Here is a 19,895-nt window from a genome sequence, read left to right on the forward strand (position 1 = left end):
GCCTTGCGCCGTATGCGATTTCATTTAGTATACTCGTACGGCGAATCGAATGATGGTGTTTTCGTCTCGATCGGCAAGTGGTTCTTGACACAGTGCATATAAATAGTTATAAAATGAGTTATAAATGGTTCCTGAGTTATAAAATAGCTGCAGTAGGCAAAAATGTCAAGTTGACCTTTCGAGGTCACTGAGGTCACCCAACATCACCATATTCAGAACGACCAATAAAATCGTATCTCTTGATCTGAATCGTGTTCAGTCCGTTCCCATTAGCTTAGTGGTTCCTGAGTTAGAGAATGGCTGCAAGTGTGGCAGTCAAATGGTGCAATGTGGAGGTCGAGCTTTGTTGACATTACTCTATGACCTCAAGAATGACTGGCCAACAAACGCTATCATTTGGCGAGCTGTCATTGGATAATTTCTGCTGTTTTGTCAAAAGACGCACGCGAGTCAGTTTTCTTAAGAGTTTTCGAACACTAATTGCCGACAGCGCTCTAAAATTGTCTACGGTGCATATAAGCGCTTGTTTTGGTGGTTTTGGTATGAGGAGGGCTCACACATTTTCTCCACAAACGTTTTGTTAGAAAGCGGTAAATGAAGATCCGCAATTACTGATTTATAATACACCTTGCCAGTAGAGAGTAATGATGTTCTGTCACTTGTGATGTTGTGTCTCATCTTGTGTCACCTACAGGCTACGTATGGCCTTGGCCTTGCACTTGTTGTGTCTTATTAGCATGGAATAAACTTCGCATGACAAATTGAAATGGTGTTGGTACATGCCCTTCTTATCTCTGATCTAGTAAGGCTCATGCCATTCGATATATTTTACGAAATTGTAGTTAAATGGATAATTCCTGCTATTCCAAAGAAATCTGTTCTTTTTACATTTGAAAAGCGATAGGTTATCCCAAGCTCATCTAGAAAACCCTCTTTTTCTTTTTTCAAGTAGCAGAATGCATATTTTATGTACGTACAGCATGCTATTTTTTATAAATTAAGTCGGAACCTTTTGAATGGAAGGGTTCACAACAAAAGAGTCCCCACTAAGCAAAGCTTGTTTCGTTGACCCTGCCCTCTACCCTCCGATCGCGCAATTCTGGTTCTATGGCAGAATTTGGAGTCCAAAGTTTAACGTGCGCACATAGCCACGCACGGCCGGTCCCCTCACTGAATTCGCCTGGCTACGGCCTGCCACCAACCACAACCATACCTGTCAGGAGGCCCATAAACGTCAAGTGCCGGTCACGCCTCGAACCCGGACTGTTATAACCGGGAATTTGTGCTCTCACCATGCCGAGTCCAACACTACTAACTGAGGGACAGGCAAATTTCTTCCTGCTCTTGTTAGTTTTTTTTTGCTGTGCACCTGAAGCCTGAAGGTGCCTGCTCTTTGAGTACAGCTGTTGATGGCCTGTTTCTGTTTTAAGTTGGTACCAGTGATGGATAATCACAAAGAAGACCAAGACATGGCTGACAACAGCAGCGACAGTGACTCTTCAATGGAGGATGACACGCAACAGGAGGAAATCACCACCCTTATGAAAGAGGTATCATGACTTAGCTTTTTTTGCTTATATTTCTTAGTGTGCCCAGCCCATGCTTTTGCAGGGTTATGCATGGATAATTTGAAAAATGGAGCTCATTGAGTTATTGAGTTAGTGTGTTTGTGTGTGTTGATTCGTATTGTATTTACACGTTTTAGCGCAGCGGTTTGTGACGCTTTGATGACTCGCTGGCCGTCGTTACCAGGTGCAGGAGTCGCCGTACAAGTACGACTCTCACGTGCGGCTGATCGAGCTTCTGCGGTCGTCCGACAGCCGGCAGATGCTCACTGAGAGTCGCGAGACGATGAACAAGTACTTCCCCCTGTCACCAAGTGAGCCAACCTTTTTGGAATGATAAGTGGGTCGTGTTTTCTCATTTTTTTTTTAATTGTACCTTTGTGGTTACGGATGGATGGGGTAACGGGGTCACTGTTCTTACTGAGATAATTGATTACCTTTCAGTATGACCGGGCTCCTTCAGCTTTTAGTGTGAGATATTGGAATCTTCAATTGCCATGGAGCTAACCTTAAACCTTCTGCGCATGTTGGAGGAAGGCAAGGGCCCGCTCCTTCCGTGATAATGGGTGTTGCGTTAGAGAATCCCCTCTTTTGCGAAATCGGTACCTAACTGTCCAGCAACCATATCATGGGTGGAAAGAAATTATGCGAACATGTACGTCATTTTCCTACAACATCGCCACTCAAGTAGCAGGGCTGCGGAGTCGATGGATTTTAGGGTGACTCCGACTCGGACTCTGACTCCGGATTGAAAAATCGACTCCGACTCCAACTCCGACTCCGGACGGTTCTATTAATCCAGAATTGGAGGATCAAAAGCATGCGATAGCATGCTTTTGCATCCGGAAATTCCCATTGGTGGGTCCAAGGTGGGTCGCTGAAAAAAAGTTCGGCTGAACCTGTTTGTCAGTGAGTATGTGAGTATGTGAGTGAGTTTGTCCAAGCTTTTTTGGACCTGGAGTCAAAATGGGTGGACCGATCGGGACGAAAGTGGGACCGTTTGATTCGTCTCCGGCGAGGTAAACTTTTGGCGCTGGCCTCGGTTCGCTCGGTGCTTCGTGGCACATGCTATTCCGCTTCAAAGTTTCGGTGACACGAAATTTTTTGTCAGACAAGGCTACAGGTCAACCCGAGGTCACGGGCAAAGCCATACTGACGGGACACATCGGTAACGCCTTGAACCAGTTTCCAGGGGGGTCACCGTCTGCGAGGGGTGCAGGCTGCACGTGCTGGGGTCGGAAAACCGTTTTGACGTGAGGTCCTCTGGCTCAAAGAAATTTTAAGCTATCAACCTCAAAATCGGTTCAATGGTAGTCCCAGGCAAGGCCTCCAAAATAATGCACATTTCATTGGGCTATAGATCCTCCAATTCTGGCCCAAGGCAACGCACGAGCGCTGCCGGCATCTAGTATCTATATCATGATATTGAAGTTCATAATGGAGATGTTTTTATCTTGCCTGAAACGATCACTTGTGCGTTCCAAGGCTTTGTGTTGCAAATATGCATTTAAAAAAAACATGCAGAATTAAGAAGCAGCTTCGGGGGAATTCACAGTCTTCTGCTTCATTCGCTGAAAACGTTCGTCCAAAACAGCAAAATGGTCTTTTTTCGACAAAATCTAATTTCGAGCGCAGTATCGTCAATCAAACAGGTGTAGTGCATGACTTTTAGCCATGCAGCGCTAACTCTTGACTCCGGAGTCGGAATCGGTAAGATTTTGGCGACTCCGACTCCTGTCGACTTCGACCGACTCCAACTCCGACTCCGGGCAGAACTGTCGACTCCGACCGACTCCAACTCAGACTCCGACTCCGCAGCCCTGGTCAGTAGCGACTTGATATTAACAAAGTTGTCAAACGGCATCAATGATAGCGTTTAGCTGAGCGATGTTCTCTTCTGTATGCCTCCCAGCTGTGTGAACACACCCGCCCCTGGCTCTGACCGCGTCCCGTCCGGCCGGGCCACAGCGCTGTGGCTGAGCTGGATCCGCGACGAGCAGCAGTGGGCCGAGACGGACGAGGAGCGACAGCGCGTGCTGGCGCTCTGTGACCGCGCCGTGGCCGAGTACGTCAGCGTCGACCTGTGGCTCGAGTACTGCCAGCTGGCCATCGGCGGACTGGCGGCCGCCGACGGGCCGGCTCGCGTGCGCGCCGTCTTCGAGCGCGCGCTCACCGCCGTCGGCCTGCACGTCACCAAGGGAGCGCTCATCTGGGAGGCGTACCGCGAGTTCGAGAACGCCCTCTACAGCACACTGCAGGTCAGTGGCCGCATGCTCCAACCGAGGCTGTATTGATGTATGTGCAATATATGTACACGCTAGTCTCCCGCAGCTGCCGTGTCGGCGTCCGCATCTCTTGCTGCTACTCTGTCCGCCCTCTCATTCATTCATTCATTCATTCGCTCGCTGTGTCCATATTCGACAGCCGTAATCTGTTGCATTAGGTGCTGTTTCAGTGTCCAGTGTCCAGCCGGCCTGCGTGTGTCGCGATCTGACCTGTTTCTCCGCCTGTGTTCCCAGGAGGCAGGCGGTGAGGCGGCGGCAGAGGCCCGGGGTCGTGTCACGGCCCTGTTCCGGCGGCAGCTGCGCCAGCCGCTGGTCGGCCTCGAGCTGTGCTGGGCAGAGTTCGAGGCCTGGCTGGCGGCCGACGGCGCCGCGCCTGACGCAAACGACAAACGAAACTACGAGAAGGCGCTGGAGCGACTGGAGACGCTGCAGCCACTCGAGGAGGCGCTGGTGAGTAGCGACATGGAACTGCGCCGGCCGCCGATGACCCACGGATAGGCGCTTAGAATCATCGTCGAGTACACAGATTACCATCGAATTACTTTTCTTCTCTCATCGTACTTTTTTTTGTTTCTCGTGGTTTCCTTCAATGCTAGATCTGTTCCAGTGATCCAGATATTTTGTGTGCCTGGCGTTATTGGCCTGGTTGGCGCGTCTGCAATGACGTATGGTAGTCTGTCTGTCGCTGATCTCTATGTGACCGCTGCTGTGTACTCTCCCCCGTCCAGACGGAGGAGGCGGAGGGTGGCGGGACGGTGGCCGCCTACCAGCAGTACGTGCGGCACGAGCTGACGGACGGCACGCCGGCGCGCGTGCAGCTCGTCTTCGAGCGCGCCGTGCTCGACAACTGCCTATCACTGGAGCTGTGGCAGGCGTACACACGCTACCTGGACTTCGAGCTGCGGCCGGCCGGTGATGTGACGCTGGCGGTGCACGAGCGTGCCGTCCGCAATCTGCCCTGGTCGGCCGAGCTCTGGGAGAGCTACATCCGCGCCGCCGAGCGCGCCCAGCTGCCGCTAGAACGGCTGGAAGGTGGGTGGACGAGGGGCTGTCAAACGGATGCGTTTGGTTAATCGGTTTGCTTGTGTGATACGCGCTAATGTATCCATCGTTCTGAACTGGTGTCTGATAGTCTGAGCCGTTAAACGGTAACCAGAGAATTCAGGGCTGCGGAGTCGATGGATTTTCGGCGACTCCGACTCCGACTCCGACTCCGGCTTTCAAAAACCAGCTCCGACTCCGACTCCGACTCCGGGCAGAATTGTCGACTCCGACCGACTCCAACTCCCGACTCCGACTCCGCAGACCTAGCAGGGCTGCGGAGTCGACAGATTTTCGGTGACTCCGACTCCGACTACGGCTCGGGTTTCTAAAATCGACTCCGACTCCGACTCCGACTCCGGTCACAACTGTCGACTCCGACCGACTCCGACTCCGACTCCGACTTCGACTCCGCAGCCCTGCCAGAGATGTCGGGGCTGGGAACGCTGGTGTTGCCACACGGCTCTGTGTCTGAAGTGACCTCTCCGTCCGACAGACCTGGTCAGCCGGGCGCTGGTGAGCGGTCTGCAGACCCCGGCTGACGTGCTGCTCGTCTGGCTGGCCTGGATCGACCTCTACCGGCGGCGACTGTCCAGTGACGGCCGTAAGGGCGCCGAGCTCATGGTCAGCATGAGGGAGCAGTTCAACAAGGCCTGCGAGCACCTGGCGCAAGGTAAACAGGCAGCCCGTGGCGACCGCCGCTAACGTGATGATCCGGCCAAAAGCCGTCCTCCAATGAGGAATGTTTCGTGTCTTTTGGGGTATTCAAATATTGTATCTCATATTTTAGCCGGGCGTGCACACGCACTCTTAGTTTTACGGGACGACGGGGATGGTGTCAAGTCCATAGCTTGTCATATCACTTCGAATCAGGTTATCCAATATAATTTGGTATCGTGCCGCTCGATGTCGCCCCCTTCATTGCCTTGCACAGTCGCGTGTCGTGCTCTGCGCTATCCATGTTCACGGAGTTGACGGGTGCCGTGGCGGCGGGGTCGGGCGGGCAGCATTCGGCATGGACGGCGACCCGGAGTGTGTGCTGCTCCAGTACTGGGCCAGTCTGGAGGCGGCCAACGGCTGTCTGGGCGAGGCCACCGCTCTCTGGGAGGACATCCTCAGCCAGGGACACGACAAGTCGGCGCGCATGTGGCTCCAGTTCCTCCGGCTCGTACAGTAAGTGGTGGGAAGCTGGGCCTTGCGGCGATTGAAAAGGTTTTATCACTCGGTTCAGCCTAACTGACAATATGAAGTCCTGCGGTTGGGTGAACGACTTAATAAGAGCAACTTACCCTTAATGGTACCGACGGAGCTTCGCGATCGACACGGTAGCGCCTCTGCAGATGAATAAAGGAAACCATCCAATTGATTAGGTATCGAACATAATGCCATATTCATTACCTAATTTGCCTTGAATTTGACGTCTCGTATCCTAGTCGGTGTGATCAAACGGCGTCTTGTCAACCAGACGTGCTTTGGCCGTTTAATGCCCCCCCCCACCCCCTCCCCGCGCCGGTCTGCCTGGTAGTAGTGCTGGTCCTGACGGTGACATTGTCGTGCCTGTTAGGCGGTTCGGCACGGCTGAGCAGCTGCGCAAGCTGTGTGCACGCGCCATGGAGCGCACTGTCGACTGGCCGGAGAGCGTGTATGAACTGTGGGCGGCCTTCGAGCGCGAGCGAGGCACTTTAGACACCTGGGACCAGATGGCTTACAAGTGAGTTCGGCGCACCGTTGCGAGTGAAAATTAACACACCTGCCTTCTGGGATTATGCACTTTGATTTTCAATCATAACGACGTCAGCTGACCTTGTTTTCGATGTTCATTAGAATATGTCTTTCTACTTCGTGTTTCTATTTATTTTTCTGAAATACAGATAAGTACTTGCACCAGTTGATCGATATGTGGGTGTTAGGATGACATGATCGTTTCGTTCATCGGTAACTAAGTGCTACCTTTTCATTCCCTGATAGGTACCGTGTCCGCATGAAACGTGTGGAAGCATTACGTGCCAAGGAGGCAGAAAAGCAAGCAGAAGAGCAACAACGGGTACAGGAGAAGCTCGAGAAAAGGAAGCAGAGAGATGTTGAAAGGAGGAAAACAAAGCGTCAGGAGTTGAGGGCAGAGAAGCAGCAGTTTGCGAGGCCCGATTCCGCTGCCGGACAGAAGAGAAAGGTAATTTTGTGTGAGGGTGCGTGACCGTGGTGCAACATCATTTCGTGAAGCTGTTATTTTTCTTCCATCATGGTTTTATCAGTCGTTGGTAGTGGCAGGTACTAAACATTGTCAGCGTTTTGTTTGCGTTATGTATCCGTTGAATGTGCATCGGTCACCCAGCCGAATAACGGGTGTGCACTTAGTTTCTGGAAAAAGATTGATCATCCGTATCTTTAAAACTATTAAAGCTATCAATACAAACTTTCGTATAGTGAATAATCATTCATTTGGGAATGAGCATGCCAAAATTCAGACCAAACCGACTATTTGTTCATACAGAAAGGAGCTTACAACTAAGTCATGAACGCGGAAAAGAGTGGCGGAATTTTCACAAAAATAACAAAAATTCCAGAGAAACAACTTCTCTTCCCACTGGCGCTTTCTAGGTATTGCTAGAAAGAAAGCTTGTGCCATTAGAGGAACGGCACAAGCACGGGGAAGTGCGTGGCACATACAGGGTGTTGCAGATAAATTGGGACTAAGTTCATGACCTTACAAAAAAATTGTTATGCGAAGGAACATCATGGAAATTTGACACAATATAATTTCAACAATTGTTTTTCATTTGATATTGAAATTTTAATCCTAACATATCGCGCAGTCATGGAGCAGCGTCGGAGGGAAACGATTGGTGAGTTAGTTCGCGCCGGACAGAGCGCGAAGGTCATGCTAAGTTTAACTGGGTACCCAAAGTCTACCGTGTACCGAACTATCGCGACTGTAGGAGCTGGAGGGGATGTCGCTCGACGTTCTCACACACCTCGCAGTGACCGAAAACGGACACCAACATTCCTGAGCGGCTTGAAACGCTCGATACAGGCCAAACCGAGGACCTCGATGAACAAGCTTGCGCGTGCCCGTCACGTGAGCAAGAGCACCATCAGCAGAGCCGTGAGAGAGGACCTCGGGATGAAGTCGTTTACCAGAAAACGACGAAGCCTCCTGACCGAACCAGCAAGGGCGATACGAAGGGAGAGGGCACCGAAGGTCATCAATCTCCTCAAGCACCTCGGGAGTGACGTCAGAGTATTTGTCGATGAGAAAAAGTTCATCGTAGAAGAGGTCGCCAACCGCCGGAACTTGCGGGCTATCGCCTACAGCCCTGATGAAGTGGCTCCCGTGATGAAAGGCAAAAATCCGGCATCAGTGATGGTGTTCGGGGCCGTTGCAAGTGATGGCCGCATAATGCCGCCCCATTTCACACCTGCTGGTGTGATGATCGACACTGACGCGTATTTGACCATCCTGAAGGAGTCTCTCATCCCCTGGATGATGAAATACTATGACCTGAGCAAAGTCATGCTGGTGCAAGACTCCGCCCCAGCACATGCTTCCCAGAGGGTGCAAGATTTCCTGAGCCAGAGGATCCCCCTATATGTACCCAAGGACATATGGCCCTCCAACTCGCCTGACTTGAATCCATGCGACTTATGGATGTGGGGCGTGGTAGAACAAAAGTCCAACTCGACCACTCCTGCCAACGTTTCTGACCTGAAGAAGGCCATCAGGAAGGCAGTCAGCACCATTGACCAGGACGAGGCCCGGCGCGCGTGCTCCGCTTTCCGGCGCCGTCTCGAGAGGGTGCGGGACGCCGACGGCGGTCACATCGAGTGACAAGGCTGTGCGTACACGACACAATACACGTGCGAAGTTTCAACTTTCTGTGTTTTCATTCACCGTATTAATAGCATGTTGAAATTAGGTCTGAAAATTCCCAATTTACCTGCAACACCCTGTACACAGTGTGCAGGTGTGTTGATTCGTGGCGAAAGTGCCCCAGCAGAAGAGGCTCGTTCTGGTAAAGGGTATTCACCATCTTGTGAGCGTTCCCGATACTCTTCCCGTCCTCCCGTTTTCCATGTTTGTAAGAAAAATTAATTGTGATATTGTATACCTAAAAGGGTAGAGATACTATGATCCAGCCCTCGGCAGCCGATAAAAGCAGCAGAGGAGCAATGAGACATGGATCTGTAAGCTATCATGTAAATGCTGAGTGCACAGACGATTCAAGCAATCACCTGTGGATGCTGGAATAAGATCACCTAAAACGGAAATTTTATGTAATGAAGATGGGGTAAAACACCACCTCGAGAAGCAAACGTTCACAAATTGTGGAACCTTAGCCTGTTGACCACTTTTGACGCGATCTCCTGGTCAGTGGACCGCCATATCCCCACGTGCGGTATCCAATCATTATGTTAGCCCTACGTAGCCAATGCCGACGTCGATATCTTTGGACAGCAGTGATTAAATAAAGAAATTTTGTCACATTGGGAACATCACTGCCCGAGGAAAGTATAGGTGTCATGATCACACAACAATGCAGTCACTGTGCGCGCGGAGCGCTGGATCTACGGGACGGCGCACATGTACCGTTTGTGAGCCGCGAAGGGAATCTTCTTGGCATATCTCAACGGCGACCGAATGGGGACTTTTGAAGACGATATAGTACTAAGGAAGATGTTAAGTGCATACTAGCGTCTATTTGAAGTCCATAACCCGCTAGCCATCGCCACACCTGAACCCGGAGGTGCCGCGCAATTTCAACAGGGAGCGTCTGTATAGCACGTGGGCTGTAGACCGCCTGGGAGGAGAGAGCGCCTAATTCTTTTGACAACTCTTAACTATTGCTGCAATTTATATATGTGCCAAATATCATCTTAATCCAAGCTCAAACACTAAAGTTATGTCAATACAAACTTTTTCCAGAAACTAAGTGCACACCCGTTAATTATTGCTCAGGCTCGTGCGGTCTGTCCGACAGCGCGGCTCGGAGGACGGTGAGGAGGACGAGGAGGAGCCGCGACCGGCCCCGGCCCAGAGGACGGCGGCCGATCCAGCCATGCCGCCGCCACCGCCCGGCTTCAAGAAGCCCGCACCGCCCGCCGCCGACGGCAAACCAGCCCCGCCCCCGGGCTTCAAACCGCCTCCTCCCCCTCCCGGCTACAAACCGAAGGAGCCGGCGAGAGAAGCGCCGCCCAAAGGTAGAAATCGGCGGAAGAACGCATATTTTATCGTGTGTTGTGACTGTGAGACATTGGTCACAGTGACAGATATTTATGCTCATTTGGCGCTTTACCCGCACAGCTGTGCCAACTGCCAGCATTCCATCAAAAAACATTGTTTTACTAATTTGTCACCATTTCTGACGTGGCACTGTCGACTTGCTGATACGCTAGGTACACTCCAATCACAGTCTTCAACAGCCACAATTTAAGGACCAGCTACTTGGCAGCGTTAGACGGGTTTTTACATCACTTTATTTTCTGTAACGCCTATCTTTTTGTGTATTCTTAAATGGTTTGGTAGATAAAGTGACGAGCTTCTTTTCGTCGACTGAAAATGATTAAGAAAGTAAACACTGACAGCCTAACAGTGCTCGTCTCTTCACTTTTCTTGACATTACTGTTTTGTCTGTCTTGCAGGTATATGTCTCACCTATGGTATTCATCAAGTATGACGTTGACACTTTACTGACTTTGTAATGAATGAGGCCCACGTTCTTTCACACTGTTACAGCGGGCGAGGAGGGCGGCAGCACGGGCGACGTGGAGCGCGATTCCCGGACCGTGTTCCTCAGCAATCTCGACTTCAACATAAGCGCCGACCGTCTGCGGCAGCACTGGCAGTCCACGGGCGAGATCGCCGACCTGCGCGTCGTCAAGGACTACAAGGGACGCTCTAAGGGCTTCGCCTACCTCGAGTTCACCAACATTGTGAGTAGAGTTATGTGGGGATGGCTGACGGATGGTAGGGTTGGATAGGTGTGGTGCGCGCCACTGATGGCCAGTCAGTGTTACAGGTGAATCGGTAGGTCGATGGCCGATTGTTGGCCGATTATTGAAAAAGGAGCCGGATTTAGACATCGCCGTTGATGCATGATGACGTCACGCCTGGTAACCGTGTCCCATATACCGGTGACCCTCATCCATTGCACCCAGGTGGTCATGGACCACTCTGTACGCCGGTGACCGCCTGCGACCCAGCTTCTGTTGACCGTGGCCTTTCGTTTCAGGCGGCGGCCGAGGCGGCGCTGAAGCAGGACCATAGTCCGATCGACGGTCGGCCGTGCTTCGTCTCCCGGCTCTGGAGCGGCGGGGAGCGGCCCAAAGCCTTCAAATACAACACCGGCATGGAGAGAAACAAACTCTTCATCAAAGGTTCGTGGCTGATGTGCAAAGTGCGAATAGAAGCTGATTGAGACCCCAAAGGGAAATCATAAAATTAAATAAAACAACGGTAAAGCAATTTTTACTTACGACCTTCTGGCTTCTGATTTTATGGAAGTTATTTTTGCTTCCATTTAAAATCGCAACCAAGAAAAGTTTTTTTTTCTTCAATTTATCAGAATATCGTACACTTGCTAGTTGTTTTCCGATATTTCAAACGATGGCCATTGATTTGATTCGAAGCTTCCTTACTGGGCGTGCGATCATAACGTAATGCGATCATTTCACTCGTCTGCTACTCTCTCTCCCTCCCTGCCATCTCTCGCGCTGATTGCCGCCATCTGTCCGTTACAGGTCTGTCGCTGAAGACCACCGCTGACACACTCCGCACCAAGTTCTCCGAGTTCGGGCCGCTTAAGGACGTCCGGCTAGTTACTCTGCGTAACGGCTACCCCAAGGGCATAGCATACGTCGAGTTTGAGGACGAGGTGAGACCGCAGTGACGCGACACGGCGGCGGAAAGCGTCGGAGCCTGAACCTTGTGGAGCCTGGCTTCTGTGGAATTGCTTCATTCGTGGCGTCATCCTTATTCGTGTGTGGATCGATTTTGAGCGTTGTTGAGTGTCAGCACCTCATCATTGGCAGCTGTCATCATCAGCTGTCAGCTGTCATCATTGGCTTTCTCCCGAGGACCACTTATAAATGCGTCGCCACTGCTCCCGTCTCTCATCCCCCCATTCTATCCTCGAGGTAATTGCGATTGGTGGAGTGTTTCAGCAGCATTAGGCAGCAGCTGGAGTGGCGGGCACACTGAACAGTCCTACTGTGCTGTTCTGACGGGTCACCCACTGCCACCACCACTATGTGACAGGCGGCGGCCCAGCGGGCGGTGGAGCAGACCGACCAGACCCAGCTGGAGGGAAGCACCATCCTGGTGGCCATCAGTGACCCGTCCAAGGCCCGGGGTGGGGCCGGCGCACCGACCGGCGCCGGTGGAGCGGGCGGTGCCGGCCGACCCCCGCCCCGACCGGCCGCGGGCCGAGGAGCTCCGGCCAGGTGAGCAGAACGGACGGACGCGCCGTGCGCTGTCCAGTGACTTATAAATACAATGTCCATGGCATCCTGACGAGAGTACCTGCGTTATATACCTTTAGCTTTTTGGTGATGGACGTATTTGATGTAAAATGCTGCGAAGAAAATCGACGAAGTAAAAGCGTCAAGAAAGGTCCCGGTGGTGGCTTTGGTAAGCGAGGATGGAACACAGGCTCAGGTACAAACCTGAATGGTCTTTTTCTAGGGGTAAGCATTTCCTTTTTACGCAAAAACTATTTTTCATAAAATCATTAAACTTCCTGAATTGATCCTATGTCGCAAGTCCCGTTCTCTTTCCGGACCACATATTTGTAAAACAAGTTATTGCCGTCACGTCAGTGGGGGAAGTTGTTCGATGTCTGCTGATTGAGTCTCGGTCACTGCAGTGTCATCACCTCCCCGCGTGACACCCTGTTCCGCCTTCCAGGGGTCGCCGGCAGCAGACGGCGTTTGTCCCTCGCGCCCTGCAGAAGAGGCCCGACCAGGCGGCGTCTGGCGAGCCCGCCGCGCCGCCCAAGAGCAACGCGGAGTTCCGAAACCTGCTGCTCGCGAAGAAAGACTGAGCGCCGCAGCTCGGAGCTGGGAGTGTCGTGACCCTCATCCACATCAAAGAGCGCTGTTAATTTTCACTGTCAAATACAGTTTTTTTTTTTTTACTAGTGGATTTGAGTTTCAGTGAATTGACGAAAACATAGACCAATCGTCGAACGTCTTATAGGCAAAGTTAGGTAAGGGAAGGTCACTCATTTATGCCGGTTCAAGTGAAGCAATCAGAATGCGCTCCTTTCATGATGATCGGTTGCAGCATGATTTGTACAAAACTGGCCTGCTAAGTGCTAAAGACGACACGGTCAGTACGGTTTGATTGCGGTCTCAACAGAAAATGCTTGTGAAAAAGGCGATAGCCGAGATCGAGACGATAATGAAATCGACTGCAGCAGATCGATGACTATAGCGAGGGCGGCCTAGAGACAACCATGAATTTAAGGAAACAACTTGAAAACGTGTGCCTCGCGTGTTCTCTATTCACACGAAGAAGCGACCACAGCTATCTATAGCCGGACCTATCTTGATCTGTAAGAATATTGGCCGGACCTCTATCACAAGTGACATGGTGCTTGTGTTATGTTGCCAAGGAACTGACCGGCTTTGCTGCTAGCGGGTCAATGACTTCATGGCAACCCAATTGACATCCTCCTAAAAGAGACACATTCGGTGTCGATGTCGGTGGTCAGAAATCGATTGGGGATTGGATAGCTCGACGAGTTTTTCTTTGCGTGCCACGCTTCTTCATAATTTGGTAGCAATATGGCAGTAATTACTGGCTACATTCGTGACGCTCACAAGACATCAACAAACCCGTGGGAAAACGCGCATATTTATTTTTTTATTGTATGGGTACCGTGATAATTTATTCATCGTTGTCTTTTAATGACATTCAGTTATATGGACTGTTGTAAATGGAATCCTAGACAAGTCAAAGTAACTCTCTGCAAACGAAAGTTTAAGAGGGAGGCTTAGACAATGCCCAATGATCAAAATGCTTTCCTTCAGAAATTTTCAAAATTAGACATTCCTAATTAAAGTTCTGAGATTGATTAAAAGAAATACGCCACTTTGGCGACATTTTAGACGAACCGCCTTCAAATGACTTCTTGATGCCTGGATTCAAATTCTCCTTGTCAATTCCCCAAATTACCTAGTTTTTGCTATGGTTAAATGATTTTTATGCTTGTCCCACACACTGTTGAGCGATTGTAAAAAATGATAAATATTCACCAAAGGAATTGACTATTGTCATATAGGAAGAATGTCATCTTTTATCTATGACAGAGGCTAAATACATGTTGCGCAGAAGCTAATTATGCATTGACTGATCATATTGCACTGCTTAGTTAAAGTTATAAAACAACTACATGCTACTTGGCTGAGGTTATAGCCTCTGAGACAGGTAGCTGCTTTTGCTAAATAATCCATGTTAAAAGTGGTGGTGAAGGTTAAGTGCATCAATTTTTCATCGTTACTTTGCCGCAGGTATCTGGTCAGCCAGCAAGATGGCGCTGAGCCGAGGCTGCCTGTCAGGCCTGGCGCGGAGGGACTGGTGGCTGGATGCCGGCTCAAGATGTCTGACAGTTTCAGCGGTCTCACTGCATAAAACACGATGGATGCCGACGGCACCATCCAAGGTGTATCGCGTGCCCAAGCGGCCGGAGATCCCACAGGAAGACCGGGTGGAACTAAAAAACCTCTACAACAGTTACCGAACGGCAATGAAGTCATTGAAGTAAGCACAGTGATGTTTTGGTTCTCTGTGTGAATTTGTTAAATGTACGTATCGACTCAATGTTTGTTCGATGATGTTATTTGAATGAGCCACGCCTCACAATTGAGAAGAAATGTCGCAAATTTACGTAAAATAGGCCGGATTCGATGTCACCCAGATGACAAAGGCTCTACGTCGTCCGGCCAATCCCCTGCGATAGCCGCAGCCCAGCCCCCGCTTACTTCGAACAGTATTGGCTTGAGTCCGGGCGACGTAGAATCTTTGTCGCCCGAGAGACATCGAATCTGTGGATAGTCTCCATGCCGTGACCTTTCTTTAACCCCACTGAGTGGCGGCTGGGCTCTGACCGTGTCTGGTGATGTTTGTACTCAGTGGGTACCTGCGCGCCGACTGGCAGCGGCGTCAGAGCAGCCGCGCCCAGCCCGGTCACGTGCTGTCGCCAGAGGAGGAGGAGGCGGAGCACCGCCAGCTGATGGAGTTCAACCGGGCCGAGAACGCGCGCATGGCCGCCGAGCGTCAGGCTAGGTAACTGGGCACCTCTGCACAGTGTGAAACACCCGACTGCGGAAAAATTGTCATCTCGTAGCCAATGCCATAGGTATGGTGAACTAGCGAGACTCTATTTTCTTAGCGATCTAGCGAAGGTCTATTCCCAACTTGACACGATGTTAGGTCAGGTTGCAAGGTGATGACGTCAGACGTGTGTACTATGTATATGCCTTTTTATTTTGTAGCCCAGTGACGTAAGTTATGCGGTATACCGCCCGCGGGCTGCGTGATCAGTGATGTGTCACACCCATTGCAGGCTGAGTGCTCAGGCGGAGGCGATCCGGAGGAAGGTGGAGCGTCTGCAGCAGGATGCCGTGGAGCAGCAGCAGCGTGACCACGAGTCGGCCGTCAGCCTGATCCGCACACAGGAGGTGAGTCGGAGTCACCGGGCCCCGTCAGCCTGATCCGCACGCAGGTGAGTCGGAGTCACCAGGTCCAGTCGGTCTGCACACAGAAGGTGAGTCGGAGTCACTGTGCCAGATCAAGAAAAGATGTTCAAGAAAATGGATTACCGTCCGTTTGTAAATATGGTTGATGGCATAATATTTCATGGTTTGTGCTGTCGAGTGTCGACTATCTTCGTGACCCCCGTGGTTAGTGGACTTGACTGGTTAGGAGAATTGTGACTGGTGGTAGGGAAATGAACTAGATAGGAAATGTAGTTGCTTGACTTTGATGTAGAGAAATGTTAAGTAAGAATTGTTGAGACGTAGCGATGAAATCGTGCACCGTTCGTTTATTGGAAACGCAGTGGTTAGATTTCTCGTCTCTCTCTGAATGCTGTATTTGCCACTTTGCAGGAGATATCACGTTTATACATCCCTCGGGAGAAGCTGGAAGAGGCCATAGAGAACGCCATAAACAACGAGACTGACTACAACTACGCCATCGACCGGGAGGGCCGGCGGTGCGAGGGCCGTCTCACCAGGCCGTCGTAGCGTCTCAGAGCCGCGGGAGCCGGCCGGCTGGGGACGCCGCTGATGTGGCTGCCGCTGTGAGCCGAGACTGCTCAGCGCTCGCCGGACACCGTGCGTTACACTCAAACTGGGCGCGGCGAGTGGCTACCGTGACTACTTGTGTCTCCCAAGGCATTGCGAGGCGGTTTCGATGTTTTTTTTTTTAGTGTGGAATGCTTGTGATTGTCGAGTCTGATGAAGTATCGAAGAGATGGCACTATTGTGTTTTAGTGTATCGCTATTCGTTTTTGTGAAACATGGAGGTCCTGATATTGGCCTTTTTATAATTGATATTGAAAAGGAATTTCGAGAAATAAGATGCACGAATCCGTAAAGTAACTTTCGTAAACGGAACTGGTTTTCCTCGAGTTGTCTGCTTTAACCCGCGCCCCGTTGGGCTCTGCCGAGCAACGCGCCCCGTTGGGGGGGGGGGGGCATTTTGGCCCCCCCTAAGATCTCGAGAACCACGCAACCTAGCGACAAGCGGCAAACGGTGTTGGATAGCCCTATCAGGGAACTACCTTGTGACCCAATTTTATTGACCTAGGTCAAACCGATGACGTCACAGGTCAGGTCAAAGGTCCAATTTTCACCGTTTACAGGCATTTCAAGAAATGCGTTGTAAAATCGAGTAAAATGCATTTCATTGAAAAACATCGATGGGGAAATGTTCTTCAAACACATATTTTGCTATTTGAGGTCACTGATACCAGGTCCGGTCACAGAGGTCAGGTCACTGGGGGGTCACAATATGAAAGTGTCGTGTGATACATGTTTTATGGTCCATTTTACATGAAAAATGCGATTATGTGGGTCAGACAGCCTTTGGGGCCAGCTTAGGTCACGTTTTGGTCAAGGTCAGGTCAAATTAGGTCAAATTTCAAAGCTGATATTTTTGCATAAAATGGGTATCGAATCGATGCAGCTCGTCACGGGGAGTTCAATGGTGGTCTTTGTTTTGCCGTACGTGGTCTAGAATCGCTAAAAATTGAGTTAAAAATTTGACGTCATCATTTTAGTTTTTTCGCTATAACTTGGCCAAAAAACGAGATATCGATCTAAAATTTGGTATGCATATAGAAGAGCGCAGGGACTATCACATATATTCCGTTTTTTCGAAATTCGGAATTTTTTTGATTTTTTTTAGTTTTTCTAAAAACATCAATTTTTGAATTTTTTAGGGTCAAAAATCCAAAATTTTGAAAATCCGAGATAGCAGTTTTGTAGCGCTGCTTTTTGTCTACCAGACCATTTAAAGAACTTTGAAATTGCTTGATAACTGTAGATTTGGTGAGCGTTTCAAGATCGCATGTTTTTTGCTCATTTTTGCTCAAACATGACCTCAGTTTGACCTCAATAACTCCTGACCTAAGGTGACCTAAGACTTGAAATTTGGTGTGAAGGTGTCAAATTGATGCCCGGGAAGGTACTGAAAATTTGGTGGCGCTGCGCGCCGCCGTTTTCTTGCTATTCAGGAAAAACCACAGGGGGGCCAAAATGCCCCCCCCCCCCCAACGGGGCGAGGGCAGTTCAAGTGGCTCTCGATAACACACCTAGGCGGATGAAACTTTGGCTGGCGAAACGTGATTATGAAATGTCTAAAAAAAAGTCTTCTTCAGTTTATAGAGTAGGGATCATGTCATGATCATGATCAAAGGATCATGTCGACTATGAAGTTCCAGAGTTTAGAATTGCTGAAGCTACTTAAGTCTCCTCCAAATCGAAAGAGGTCGACTGCACGGGGCAATGTTTATATGGATTTTTATACGTTGCCAGGCGGGTGATACAAACATTACCGACACATTGGTCAGACAAACAGATTTCTCCACACCACCACACCATGGTCGCCGATTCCGTGACACACCTCAGTGATCGCGATAGCCCCAGCCGACCTCTGTACCCCCCCCCCCCCCCCACACACACGGTATGCCGCCGCGATCCCACAGAGGTCACGTGACGCGGATGGCCCCGGCGGTAATCTGCCGACGGCGCGCGGACTTCGGTCCGGCCGGTGGCTATCTGGCGCCGTCAGCGGTCGGCCGGCGGCCATTAGACGCCACCAGTGGCCGGCAGCCGGCGGAAGGGTGCAGTGACTGTGACTCGGCTAGCCTTTCCCCTGCCGCCACCATGCTGTTCTCTCTGGCGATGGCCGCTGTGGTGACGCTGGCCCTGTACCGACTGTACGCCGGCGACGTGCCGCCGCGCGTCATGTTCGACGTCTACACGCGCCCGGGCATCTTCTACTACCCCAAGGTGGCCACCTTCTGGCTCTTCCTCACCTTCAGGAAGTGGAAGGCGGCGCGGGACCAGCGGCGCGGAGCCCAGCCGGGCACCGCCGCCGGCTACGGTGTCAAGTCGCGCGCCTCGCCGGCTGAGATGGACTGCGTGCAGCCGCTGGCCGAGCACCCGCGCGCACTGGACGCCGTGCTGTTCCAGGGCGCGGCCGGCGACGGCTCGTGGCTGGTGCTGGCGCTGGCGCGGCGGCCGCGCGGCGTCTCCAACACCATCTGTCTGGTGACGCTGCCGGGCGTGGGCACGCTGCAGATGGAGCGCCACCCTGACACCACCGTGTTCGGCGACGAGCACTCGCACGCCGGCGGCGGGTTCCGGCTCACGCCGCTGGAACCTATGCGCTGCTGGAGACTCCAATTCTCCGGAAAAATGCGGCTCGACGAGAAACTGGTGGACGTGACGTTCGACCTGACGTACCGCTCCGACTTGCCCTACTTCGACTTCGACACGGACATGGCGCCGCTGGCGGTGGCGCGCGCCATGGCGCTCGAGCCGTGGACGCGGGAGTTCTTCGAGCGACTGCGGGACGCGCACCAGACGCACTACGAGCAGATCGGCACCACGAGCGGCACGGTGACGGTATCGGGCCGCGAGCACCGGCTCCAGGTGACCGGTATGCGCGACCACAGCTACGCGCGCTACCGCGACTGGACGCTGCTGCACCGCTACGGCCTGCACACGCTCATCATGGAGGACGGCACGCGCGCCCAGGTCGGCGTCGTCTCGCAGCCCTACTCATTCTCGCGGATCGAGCTCGGCTATCTGTACACCCCGGAGGGCCGACTGCACGCGCTCGACTGGTGCGATCTGGAGCTGGGCTACCACGGCGAGCAGGGCACTCCGCCGGCCGACTACGGCTTCAGCTTCGGCGCCGGCGGCCGCACCTACCACGCGCTGGTCAAGGTGGAGGACGTCCAGGAGGTGTACATCGGCTGGGAGTGGGAGGCGCGCATCCTGGAGCGCCGCTGCTCGTACCGCGTCAACGGCCTGTCGGCGCACGGCGTGTCCGAGTGGTACTACCGGCACCACGGCGGCCGGCCGGAGCGCTACGTGAGCGCCGACCCCGCCTGGAGCCGCGACATCGAGAAATGAGACCCACCGCCGGGAGCCGCGACATCGGGAAATGAGATCGTGCCCTGACGAACATGGTCTGGGTGGGAAAGTGGCCATGAATGCGAAAAGTGAAAGACATACAAAGAGGCGTTGAATTGTCATTACATTTACAATTATGCTGTGTTGTGATTATATGCATTTTTATAAGTCCGCAATCCGCATATGCATAGAAAACGATACCTATGTAGTACACTACAGACAACGGAACAATGCGGACTAGGAATAAAGCACGAGCAAAGGGCATCCTTTTGTCTGATCGCCCCTCCCCCCCCCCCCCACACACACTTGTCCCAAGAGGTCCAGTATGAGTGTAAATTGAACGCTGTAATGACCAAAG

At 51.8% G+C, this 19,895-nt stretch overlaps 3 protein-coding genes across 6 annotated transcripts; all 3 read left to right on the forward strand.

Annotated features, from left to right (window-relative positions):
- The first annotated feature begins 345 nt into the window (after nt 1-345).
- LOC122381216 (squamous cell carcinoma antigen recognized by T-cells 3-like) lies at nt 346-13,001 on the forward strand. Of its 4 annotated transcripts, none has more exons than XM_043365136.1 (16): nt 346-399; nt 1,431-1,550; nt 1,753-1,879; nt 3,534-3,823; nt 4,085-4,300; nt 4,579-4,882; nt 5,388-5,564; nt 5,899-6,064; nt 6,456-6,602; nt 6,860-7,061; nt 9,868-10,087; nt 10,623-10,819; nt 11,119-11,263; nt 11,627-11,760; nt 12,144-12,328; nt 12,792-13,001. In XM_043365136.1, the coding sequence occupies exons 2-16, from the start codon at nt 1,443-1,445 to the stop codon at nt 12,925-12,927; spliced, it is 2,754 nt and encodes a 917-aa protein (XP_043221071.1). In that variant the 5' UTR covers nt 346-399; nt 1,431-1,442; the 3' UTR covers nt 12,928-13,001. The 4 variants fall into 4 exon arrangements, with proteins under 4 accessions (XP_043221071.1, XP_043221068.1, XP_043221070.1 ...); XM_043365133.1 differs by lacking the exon at nt 346-399 and adding an exon at nt 566-590; XM_043365135.1 differs by lacking the exon at nt 346-399 and adding an exon at nt 605-641.
- A 755-nt stretch (nt 13,002-13,756) lies between these two features.
- LOC122381218 lies at nt 13,757-19,894 on the forward strand. The gene is made up of 5 exons (XM_043365137.1): nt 13,757-13,784; nt 14,399-14,648; nt 15,021-15,173; nt 15,454-15,568; nt 15,998-19,894. The coding sequence occupies exon 5, from the start codon at nt 18,080-18,082 to the stop codon at nt 19,535-19,537; it is 1,458 nt and encodes a 485-aa protein (XP_043221072.1). The 5' UTR covers nt 13,757-13,784; nt 14,399-14,648; nt 15,021-15,173; nt 15,454-15,568; nt 15,998-18,079; the 3' UTR covers nt 19,538-19,894.
- Nucleotides 15,007-16,135, forward strand: LOC122381249 (28S ribosomal protein S26, mitochondrial-like). Its single transcript, XM_043365211.1, has 3 exons — nt 15,007-15,173; nt 15,454-15,568; nt 15,998-16,135. The coding sequence occupies exons 1-3, from the start codon at nt 15,007-15,009 to the stop codon at nt 16,133-16,135; spliced, it is 420 nt and encodes a 139-aa protein (XP_043221146.1).
- Nucleotide 19,895: the final 1 nt, after the last annotated feature.

This window comes from Amphibalanus amphitrite, unplaced genomic scaffold, assembly GCF_019059575.1.
Source record: "Amphibalanus amphitrite isolate SeventyFive unplaced genomic scaffold, NRLGWU_Aamphi_draft 000116F_arrow, whole genome shotgun sequence".
NCBI lineage: Eukaryota > Metazoa > Arthropoda > Thecostraca > Balanomorpha > Balanidae > Amphibalanus > Amphibalanus amphitrite.

What these genes read in the sequence shown, in the direction of transcription:
- LOC122381249 (XM_043365211.1), top strand. Translation starts at nt 15,007, where the DNA reads ATGTTTGTACTCAGTGGGTACCTGCGCGCCGACTGGCAGCGGCGTCAG. An exon ending in GCCGCCGAGCGTCAGGCTAG is followed by an intron (nt 15,174 to 15,453) that starts GTAACTGGGCAC and finishes CACCCATTGCAG; the next exon opens with GCTGAGTGCTCAGGCGGAGG. An exon ending in GCCTGATCCGCACACAGGAG is followed by an intron (nt 15,569 to 15,997) that starts GTGAGTCGGAGT and finishes GCCACTTTGCAG; the next exon opens with GAGATATCACGTTTATACAT.
- LOC122381218 (XM_043365137.1), top strand. Translation starts at nt 18,080, where the DNA reads ATGCCGCCGCGATCCCACAGAGGTCACGTGACGCGGATGGCCCCGGCG.
- LOC122381216 (XM_043365136.1), top strand. Translation starts at nt 1,443, where the DNA reads ATGGATAATCACAAAGAAGACCAAGACATGGCTGACAACAGCAGCGAC. An exon ending in TGGGACCAGATGGCTTACAA is followed by an intron (nt 6,603 to 6,859) that starts GTGAGTTCGGCG and finishes ATTCCCTGATAG; the next exon opens with GTACCGTGTCCGCATGAAAC. An exon ending in AAACAAACTCTTCATCAAAG is followed by an intron (nt 11,264 to 11,626) that starts GTTCGTGGCTGA and finishes TGTCCGTTACAG; the next exon opens with GTCTGTCGCTGAAGACCACC.